Genomic DNA, 10,420 nt, shown 5'->3' on the forward strand with positions numbered 1-10,420 from the left:
CGAAATTCAAGTGTTTTCAACACGTGTCATAATTTTATTGGTTGTATTTGCATCCTAGCCCCATTAATTTCTCTCGTTCCTTTTCAATTTACTAATTTTATTTTCCTTCATATACATTTATAAATGGTTGGTCTGTAAGCTCCTTGCCTTTACTTTTGATTTTTTTAAAAAGCTTGGATATTGTCCAACTTAAAAAGCTTGGATATTGTCCAACTTAAGCATAAGCTCTCATGATTTTTCTTTTTATTTTCTCGAAATGTGTTCTTACACTCACGATCTTTCTAATTAGACAACTGAGACTACTCGGGACTACTAGTTTTATAAACTACTCTCCGAGTTCCATACAAAAGAAAGCAAGGCAAGGACGGGACTACTAATTTTATAAACTACTCTCCGAGTTCCATACAAAAGAAAGCAAGGCAAGGACGGGACTACTAATTTTATAAACTACTCTCCGAGTTCCATACAAAAGAAAGCAAGGCAAGGAAAGCGCCGACCTATGCATGAAGTAACTACTTTAGAGGAGGCATACATAAAAGCACACTTGAGGCTTCCATAAAATAAGCATAAGCACCACCATAAGTTATGTGTGATTCAGTGATTGGCACTCAAGGTATAAGAGGCTCCAACCAGACAAGCCAACCAGGCAGCTTGGTGAGGATGAAGGAGCTTGTGAAATGTTTCAGGAAGCTCAAGGAAATCTTGGTTTCCTCACACCGTAAGAAAGGCGAAGAACACGAGACGTCGGCTTCACCTCCATGTGCCATTTTCTGTGAAGACCTCTTCCTGCCATCCAAAAGGAAAAAGTGTTACCGTGCAGCTAACGATGATGTCGATCGCGATCCTTTCGTTGCAGCACAGAGTCACTTCAGTCTCAGGCCAAACATCTATATTTGAGAGATAGAGGTCAGTTGCTTCATGAATGAATGATGCTGCTGGTTTAGCTCTTATTTCCTATGTTATAAGCATCGAGTTTAGAGGCTCTTTATCTTAATGAAATCCAAGTTCCTATTATACCATCGTTCAAACGGCGGATCCATGGAGCTACTATAACATCAATCTCATTGAAGTCGGATCCATGGAGCTACTATAACATCAATCTCATTGAAGTCGAAAAAATACCTATTTTGAGCATGTTCATTTCCTCTAATACGTTCATGACATTGAACTAACAAAACATGAATGGTTCAATTTGATTCATGACAATACTTTATTTAATTTAAATGTGAGTAAAAAAATAAGATAGGAACCAAAAACGAGGCCAAAGATGAAGAATGTATTCACCATCACAGTCCTCAAAACTAGGGTGGGGAGTAAACACAATTTTACATCCCTACCACTGTTATATAGCTCAAAACAAAAATTACCTAATTGACACTCATACCAACGAAACTAAGCTTCCTTCCAAAATCCCAAAATTGTGACTAATGATGTCAATGTACGTGAAACTTAACAAGTTATTTAGTCACAATTTTATGAAACTATTGAAAACAAAATGAAAACTTATAAGTTTCAAAGTATTGAAAAAGGAATTCGCATTTCCTATCTATTTTCACTTGACAAAAGAAGAATGAGATTTACCGCTGAACAGCTAGCTCCCTGATGTTCTTGTGCTGCAGCGTCTTTTGGAGTTTTGTTCCGTATTTTGGTTGCCACTTTCTTGCACCCCAGGTTTGCCCGATGATCTCTTAAATGGAAAGGTCAGCTCTTTAGGTTTTAGCCTCGTGAGAAATTGCCATCTGGGTTTTATCTCCCCTAGCAACTTCATCTGCTCTCTTCTCAATTGCTTGCCCGCATACCGTTTTCCACCTCGCCATCCCAAGCAATATCTGCAAAATCGAATCGGAAAATCACAACTTTAGAGAATCGAGCATGGATAATAAACGTTCAGATAGTAGTGTATTGAAGTTCAGAATTCGACGATAGAGCTACAAAGTAATGAAAATAGAAAACTATACAAGTAACAACTACCGGTGATCATCACATCATACGGAGGATAGAGGATTTTTCAGCATTTTATTGGCCCCAAATAACGAAACTAAACATCCAAGAGAGTTTAAAGTCCACACGAAAATGAAAACGATAGCATCATTAAAAGGAATCAGAAAACAGAATCAGACCCAATAATCAAGGTAGTTCCAGCATTCGCAAAGCAAGCAGGCACGCTGATATGTCCAGGATTAACCACCTTTGCAAGTTCAGAATGCTCAAGTTGATGTGTGTTTCTCATCTGCCACGAACAAAAACGAAGAATGTGAATCTAACCACTATTAGTGTAAGGAGATGGCATAACGAGAGCGCCCGTGTGCAAAAGAAAGAAGGGGCATAGGAGTAGCAGTACAAAAATCTGTGTAGCCTTAGATGATGGATATATTAGATTAGGACTTAGGAGGCCATATGGAAACAAGCTCTTAAACTTCCAAGAGAAAGAAGATTGACCCAATCAAAGGGGCGATAAAATCTCTAGACAAGATCAAAAATTTCTCAGCTGAAGGAGCTCTCTTTTGTCTAATTCGTAGTCTTTACCCAGTGATCTTTCTTATCTGTAACTCTAGAATGCATTCTCCTACTGTTTGACTCTTCCAAAGCCATTTCTTTTCCTTTTTCATCTTTAGAAAATCAGGGGCAGGGTCAACGATCACTCCCGTCTCCTTTCAAACTTTTAGTGCTTAAAATGAAGCAAACATGCATATACTGAAGGAAAAATGGACGCAGAAAGTGCTGGAACGGTTGCGCTTAGTTGCCATTAAATTCTTTGAAACAAAAGAGAACAAAATTGAAAAGGATTCAAATGAAAAGTCATGGCAATGCAATTATGGCTGGATTACATTCAAATAAATAAAATGATTGACACGAAGATGCTTACAGCTTCCTCAATAGATTCGAGCCGTCTGTCAACTTGGATGTTATGATAGTGGCGTAAAGAGTACCCTGCAGCAAAATCAATGAAACCTTAACTTCTGCTAAACTCTTAAGCATACAGTCAACACACAATTTATTGACTCCAACCAACAAAACCCAATAGTTCGTCCTAATGTTTCACATTGATCCTCAACTTAAGATATCAATCCTTCCTCATTCATTTTATTTGGATTTGGAATAGAATGTAAACCAAACGCATTGCTTAACAAAAACTTCCAAAGTGTATCCATACAACTTCCAGTTTATAGGGAGTAAGAGCTACAATATCATGGTAAAACAAATAAGCAATATACGTATCAAAAGAATATGAGTTGAGTAGAATGAATTCATCGTAACCTAACGCTCGGTCTCTTAAGCCTATTGATTCTTTAACAGTACAACGATAATCAAATGCAAAATTTAAACGAAAACCTACAAGAAAACTCACCAAACCAGGCAGTTGCAACTGAAGCAATAGAAGTCCCTACTGTAAAAACCACCCTGTGCCTTTCGAATACATTCTAAAAACACGCAAGATCAACGCCACAATGTAAACAATGGAGAACATAGGGCTTGATAACATTACATCTTTCAGATACAATTAAACAGAAACGCTCAATGAAAACGATTATACTTCAAACAGCATCTCTATAACCTACAAACAATACCGAAATCAAAATCCGAAAATTCAGTCACCTTGGTGGAATAGAAAGTATCCTGAACGGCCGTCCATGAATTGACGGCCTTCCTCTTCAACCTAGCTGCTGAAATCGAGCTTACAATCGAAGTTCCTGAGGCCTTTAATCTCTGCATAGTGGTCGAGGTTTGATTTCCAGATTGAATACTCAGGATCTTGACGATTTCCTCCTAATAATTCGAGGAGACTTCGATGCACCAATGCTTTCTTTCTTCCTCTACAAGTAACCAATTCCCGGTCTGCCAGAAGTTGAAACTTGTTGAAGTTTTGGGCCAAATAGTAAGGTCAAATTAAAATTTTAATCTTTAAACATATAAATTATTTTATCTATTTTAAGTTCCTTTTAGTTTTATGTTTAACAAATCTTTAAAATTCCAATTTAATTTATAATAAGTTTTTAAATTTTTTATTTTATATATAATAAATCTACAAATTTTTAATATACTATTTAAAGTTTAGGCACCATTAACGTAACCTACTTATGCCAAATTAATACCCTAAATTATAATTGGCCGTCTTTTCGAACTTAAGAAACCTATTATACATCAAATTAAGGGTAAATAGTTTAAACTTTGTATTTTGTCTAAAAACGACCCTAAATTTTCAAGTCTGAAAAATATCTTTTAACTTTAAAAAAAAAAAATCTAAAAATTACTTTTATGCTAGTTTTGGATTAAAACACCTTTTTCGAAAATACTCTTAAACTTTCAAAAATAAAAAATAAAAAATATCTTTACCATTAGTATTATGTTTAAAAAAAGCCCATTAAATTTTAAAAGTAGCAGTAACATTTTTACCTTAAAAACGTTCAAAAGAATTCTTATTACCAATATATAAATGAAAACTCTTAATTGGCACCTCATAGGTATATCCATATGTTACTTTTGAAAATTTGAGTATTTTTTAAGCGTGGTACTATTGGTAAATATCTTTTTTATTATTATTATTATTGTTTATTTTTTTTTAGTTTAAGGGTATTTTAAAATTAAAAGGTATTTAAAAAAATCAAAATTCAAAAGTATTTTTTAAACAATTTTCCTTCCAAATTATTCAGACATTTTTAAAAATTAAAAAGAATTAATTATATACTAACCTCAAATAATATTTAAAAACTAAATTCAAAATTCAAAATTGAGAAAGAGAGTTGAAAGACAATATAAAATCCAAAAGAAAAGAAAAAGAAGAATGAGAAGGATAATATAGTTAGGTGGTAGGAAGAATGGTCACCAAACAGTCAGAATTGGAACAAATTGGTGGATGGAAGAGAGAGCGGAATCATTGGTGTGGCTTTGCAGGAAATATATTTGACCAAAGCTTGATAGATGCTTCAGCCATGTTATCTATGATCACATATCCGTTACAAACTCTCTTTTACTTACTTTCATACTAGATAAGTCACAACAATACGAGGGTGTGGGACATGATTAGTTATCAATTCTTCATACTCGATTACATACTATCAGACTAACTGTTATTACCTACTCATTTTCAACGCATTTACTCGCTCATGTTTTCTAAAGCACTTCTCACAAACATGACCCTAAACTCGAACATATGCCGACGTTGTCCACAAAGTCCAAATTTCTTATGACTATCTTATTCGTTATATTAGAACAAGCGATCATAATTGCTAAAATCGAGAGGTTTCAAAGTAAAGAAAAAGGAAAAGTGAAGAAAATCATACCACCTGTCTGATAGTCATTGGCTGGGCCTTCCTTTCAAATCAATCTCAAAGATTTTGTTCAATTTTTCACTCCTCTTCATTTTTCTATATTAAATAACAAATTTAACCACAAGCTCATAATACAATACAAGGTTGAATGTAGCAAGTTATGATTTACTCTATTCATAATGCAATATATTTCACCTTCTAAAGAAAGGAAAGACGCAAAAAAAGAGCTAACAGAGATGGATGATGGCTATAAATTATACGAGCATGGGCCGACCATCCTCACCTGAGAGACCAATATGATTATGTTCACACCAAACCCACCATGAAAATCATGAACAGATGCAAACAAAACATGTAACACTTTAGGGAAATTGGCTAAGCAAAACCCTTTGAATCAGTTTTTAACCCTTTTGAATCATTTAGGTTTGCAAGCACATGGCATTGGGAAGGAAAGCAGCTGGTGAAGGCCTCTGCCTAAAGCGGGGGGAAGCTCGGGAAGGGTGCCCCCGCCTCTATTGGGTTTTGGGCATATTGAGATCAGAATCGAGCATCACATGTGCCAATAAATGTTTCTTATCAAAAGCAAAAACCCTAAATGCCCATCTCCCCCAATTCAATATTTGCAAACCCAAATAGCATAAACACTCAATGTTCTAGTCCTCCAACAAATTTTCAGATCAAACAAACTTTGAACAATGCAATTCAAATAGATATGAAAAGAACCAGAGATGGGTAAGAAAAGTTTCATGGCGATTAGAACACTGCAGATTCTTTAAATTAGATGGGTAAATATTTGTACAGTAGTAAGGATTTCATGATGTGAATCGGATCAAGAAACGAAAATCCCAGATACACAGCAGCTTAAACGATGCTAAAAAGCTTCAATGATCTGACAACAATATATAGCCCATGGTCGTCGAAGGGAACCCAGTTCTTCTAATAAGTCTAACAACAAAGTAGGGATCGACAGACAACAGGGGAGAGAGGGTGGAGGGCGGCGACCAAATTCTCTTCAACTTACCACCATATTTGAAAAATTTTCAGTTTAGTGTTTTTCCCGAGAAAATAAGATAGAAAAAACAGAAGAAATGTGGAAGAAGAAAGAAAAACGAGGACGATTTTAAACCACGATGATATAAAGCAAGATCGGGGCATCACTCATCAGAGGCATAAAGCAGTAGCTTGAAGATCGTCACCTGTTAAATCCACGACGTCCATGGGAGGCGGTAAGTTAAGATCGAAGGGCAAGGCTCGACGGAAAGAAGCGAGCACACAGACCTCATCATCATCAACAACCGAGGAGGACGAATCACAGTCGCTATGGCAGTCGTCCGGCGAAACTGGCTGCACCGGCCTCCGGCGAACCATAGACAGCGACGACAAAGGGTTAGAAATCCGCGGTCCACTAAACGACTCCACGGTGGAACTCAAACTGCTCGACGTAGGCCTATTAGCCTGAACACACTCAATCTTGGCACCATAACCGTTCGAATCGTGCAAATCCGGCGGCGATTGGTAGAACGGAATCTGTTGTTGAATGGAAATCGTGGATGGATGTAGAGAGAAGTTAGTTTTGGCCTTGGCTCCACGGAGGGTCCGAGCAGCATTATCGTAGGCCCGAGCAGCCTCTTCAGCCGAATCAAAGGTACCGAGCCAAACCCTAGTTTTCTTCCAGGGATCTCTGATCTCAGCGGCGTATCTGCCCCAAGGACGCTTCCGAACGCCTCTGTATCGTATCTCTTTGACAGGATTTTCAGGATGAACTGTCAATTTTGGTAGTTCTGTAGCTGTAAATGGATCTGAGGGTCTGCCTCGCCGCATGGATGAAAGCGGAAAATCTTCGAACCGAAATAAGACAAGGGGATCAAGAAAAAAAAAAAATGGCCGGAGATGGTAGATTATCAAGAGGAAACAAGGAATCGTTAAGCTCGGGAAGATGACTACCACATCCTTCGAAATCCGACTGTCAATTTTGGATCTCCATTTTTGTCTCTGGTTTTTCTTCTTCTTCAACCTCTAGGGTCCGTTTTATCTCTCCTCTCTCTCAGCGATGATGGTTCAGAGATCCGGGTCCGGGTTCACTGGTTCGTGTAATTTTTTTTTTTTTTTTTTAAATTAATTCAAGAAATTTAATTTAATGTAATTTAATTTCTTTGAGAAAAGAACGAAATGACCAAAATACCCTTAATTCTGACAGCACATAGGTCCTATACGTACACTCGACAAATAACCTATAATAATATAATTAATAGTTTTTATATCTTTTTCATCCTATCCTCGATAAAAATACCTATTTCTTTTTCTTTTTTTTTAATAATATAGTTTTTACATCTTTTAAAAAAAACTTTTTGACTCTAAATTTAGATTTTTAAATAAATTAATCAATAATATATAAAATATCTCTCAAACTAAGGTGAGAAAAACATTATTTATTTGTATTTCAAAATCATAGAGTACCGTTTTTAAGAATATATTTGAATATTTATATATATATATATATATAAAAAAAAATTAAAATGTTAAAAGGGTGAAAAAGGTAAAAATAAAATGTTGAGAATAAAAATTGAATAGTGGTGGTATAGTAATAATATTTAGGTGGATAGGTTATGGTAATGACACGTGTCAGTAGTAAGCAATGAAGTGTGCCCCCATGCTTCAGCAAAATTAGGCTTACTGTTCTTATTAAGCGGGTTTTCTTCCACTGTTCTTATTACTGTTCTTTTCTTTTTCCAAAATAAATGTAATAAATCATGCCCCGTAGAAATTGTCCTCTTGTACATTCCATTCTAGGCTCCCCTCGACATTTTAAAACGTGTCTGATAAATGAGGTTTCTACACCCGGTAAGAAATGGTTCATTCCCCCATCCAATCGCATGAGATTTGTCAATATTTTAAAACGTGTATGATAGGAAGGAGAGGTTTCCACATTGTTGTAAGAAATGTTTCGTTCCCCTATCTAGCGTCGTGGGATCTCACAAATCGGTTGGAGAGAGAAACCAAACATTTCTTACAACAATAGGCGAAAACACAAAAGTAAAAACTCTTTGAACTATGCTAATGATCGGGCTTGAAATGTTACGATAAGTATTTGAATTATGTTCAAATCGTAACTTGACTCCGAGTCAAGCTTATTATTATTATTATTTGTAATTCTTAACATAAATAAAGGCAAGTTAATTTTCTCCCTAAACAGTTGTCTAAAACGGTTCAGGTTCGGCCTCATTAGGAAAATAAAACCAAGTTCATAACAACCTATCTTTACAAACCAAAAACTTATTTCATTTTTGGGGTGACAAGGTGATCGTACCAAGCTTTTTTTTTCATACTTAGATGTCTCGAAAAAGCTCCATTTAAAGAAATTTTTTTAATTTTAAAAAAATAATACATTTCATGTATTAATTGATTTTAAAAGGCCATTTATTTAATTGATTCTTTAGGAAACATTTATATTAATTAAATATTATTGCGATACAATTAAAGTTGATAATTCAATTATTTTCCTAATATTTGGTTGGAGTTAAAAGTAAAGACTGTAGGTAACATGTGATAACTTTCTTACTATTGGGACACATTTTAAAAGGAAAAATAATATTTAAATAATGTTATTTACCATTGTTGGTTTGTTAACTTATGTGAAATAATATATTTTACATTAACACCAACAATTCCAAAATAGGTTGGAAAAAATTAACACATGTATAACTGTTCTATACTCTAAAAAAAGGTTTTAAATTTATTTCCTTTAAATTTATTTCGCTCGAGTTTGCACATACTACATTATCTAACTCTTTGATTTCAGGCATTTGGTGTGCAAGTTGATAATAGAAAGCTTGGAAATGAAAATATGAACTTTGTTTGGGGTATTTTAAAGTTTCCGAACAGATCGTCAATCGCTCTTATTGTGGAGAATTTTTCACAATGGGTGAAAGATGAAGCAATGTTGCACGGAGGTAGAAAACCTACGGATCGTAAACTTCTTTTCTTAGAGAAGAAACAATGATGATACGCGAGAAGCATCAGATAACTGTATGTCAACCATTGCAATAATACAGAGGATTCAAGTATGTAACGGTTGGGCGTACATAGATTTATGTGGTTTTTTTTGTAATCTCGGTTTGAATAATCTATTTTTTGTTTTTTGTTTTGTGAACTATACAATTGATATAGAGTTATGTCGTCAACCTAAACATTCCCAAAATATATGTTATATAATTTAAAAAAAAAAAATCAATCAATTTTAATATCATTTTGATTAAGAAAATCTTATAGAATATTTTTGAAATAATTCTTACTCAACCTCAAGTATTATGCTGGATTATTGAAGGGTGGGTCAACCCGATCTAAGCCCAAACACTGGTTCAAGCCCACTGGGCTCGACCTTGAGCCGAGTTTTAATCTTCACATTTTATGATTGGTTAGATTAAGTAGAATCGATGTTTAAGATGAATACTAACTTAAATATTGAAGCATGTTGAGCAAAACACGATACCCGTTAAAATTTTATTTTACAGATCATCTCATATATTGAAAGGGTTGAAAATTTAAAAATATTTAAGATAAAATATAAAATTTATAAATATTTTTATTAATTTAGCGTAGGAAAGACTCTAACCGGGTGAAAAAACTGGGCGGGTTGGCCCAAAACGAAAACGACCCGGATGCGAGAGACAGAACCCACAAAATGAATCGACAGCTACAGATGCCATCTGTCGAGAGAGAATCCAACAGACGATGGACACGTGTCAGAGGGAATTCCTTGTGTACGGGGAGTGGGCCCACCGCGACTGGGTTTCTCCAACGCGCAACGGACAACGTGAGTGCCGTTTTCCTGGGCCCCGCTCTCCCCTTCATAAATTAGATGACGGTTCATTTAATACAATTTCACATTTTTTTAAAAAAAAATTAAAATCGAAATTATCTCACAGTCAGAGTAAAGTCTCATTTTTTATTTAAACATTATATTTTTTAATATTTGTGTTGAATTAAATTTATTAATTTTAAATATGGAGTTTGAAAAACGTGTCTTCTTTTAGTGGAAAACATCTGGATTTGCCGTCGAATATACAGCTGGTAAATTAGATTCCCAATTTTAGAATGGACATAATAAATCTAAATTAAAACACAAAAAATAAAAATAAAAATAAAAATGT

At 34.9% G+C, this 10,420-nt stretch overlaps 2 protein-coding genes across 2 annotated transcripts; both read right to left on the bottom strand.

Annotated features, from left to right (window-relative positions):
- Positions 1-355: 355 nt before the first annotated feature.
- LOC111777422 (triacylglycerol lipase-like protein) lies at positions 356-5,872 on the bottom strand. The gene is made up of 6 exons (XM_023657009.2): positions 3,598-5,872; positions 3,350-3,422; positions 2,867-2,931; positions 2,121-2,230; positions 1,582-1,829; positions 356-887 (listed from the first exon to the last, which is right to left on the bottom strand). Exons 1-5 carry the CDS (start codon positions 3,712-3,714, stop codon positions 1,592-1,594), a joined length of 603 nt encoding a protein of 200 aa, XP_023512777.1. The 5' UTR covers positions 3,715-5,872; the 3' UTR covers positions 356-887; positions 1,582-1,591.
- Positions 5,873-6,012: 140 nt separating this feature from the next.
- Positions 6,013-7,357, bottom strand: LOC111777421 (ethylene-responsive transcription factor 3). Its single transcript, XM_023657008.2, has one exon. It carries the CDS (start codon positions 7,089-7,091, stop codon positions 6,432-6,434), a length of 660 nt encoding a protein of 219 aa, XP_023512776.2. The 5' UTR covers positions 7,092-7,357; the 3' UTR covers positions 6,013-6,431.
- Positions 7,358-10,420: the final 3,063 nt, after the last annotated feature.

This window comes from Cucurbita pepo, chromosome 16 (genome assembly GCF_057944985.1).
Source record: "Cucurbita pepo subsp. pepo isolate OVF chromosome 16, ASM5794498v1, whole genome shotgun sequence".
Taxonomy (NCBI): Eukaryota; Viridiplantae; Streptophyta; class Magnoliopsida; order Cucurbitales; family Cucurbitaceae; genus Cucurbita; species Cucurbita pepo.

Excerpts from the sequence above, each read along its gene's own strand:
- LOC111777422 (XM_023657009.2), bottom strand. The coding sequence starts at position 3,714 with ATGCAGAGATTAAAGGCCTCAGGAACTTCGATTGTAAGCTCGATTTCA. Across the intron at positions 2,932-3,349 it reads AGTTGCAACTGCCTGGTTTG|GGTACTCTTTACGCCACTAT; the intron begins GTGAGTTTTCTT and ends ATTTTGCTGCAG. Across the intron at positions 2,231-2,866 it reads TCGAATCTATTGAGGAAGCT|ATGAGAAACACACATCAACT; the intron begins GTAAGCATCTTC and ends TGTTCGTGGCAG.
- LOC111777421 (XM_023657008.2), bottom strand. The coding sequence starts at position 7,091 with ATGCGGCGAGGCAGACCCTCAGATCCATTTACAGCTACAGAACTACCA.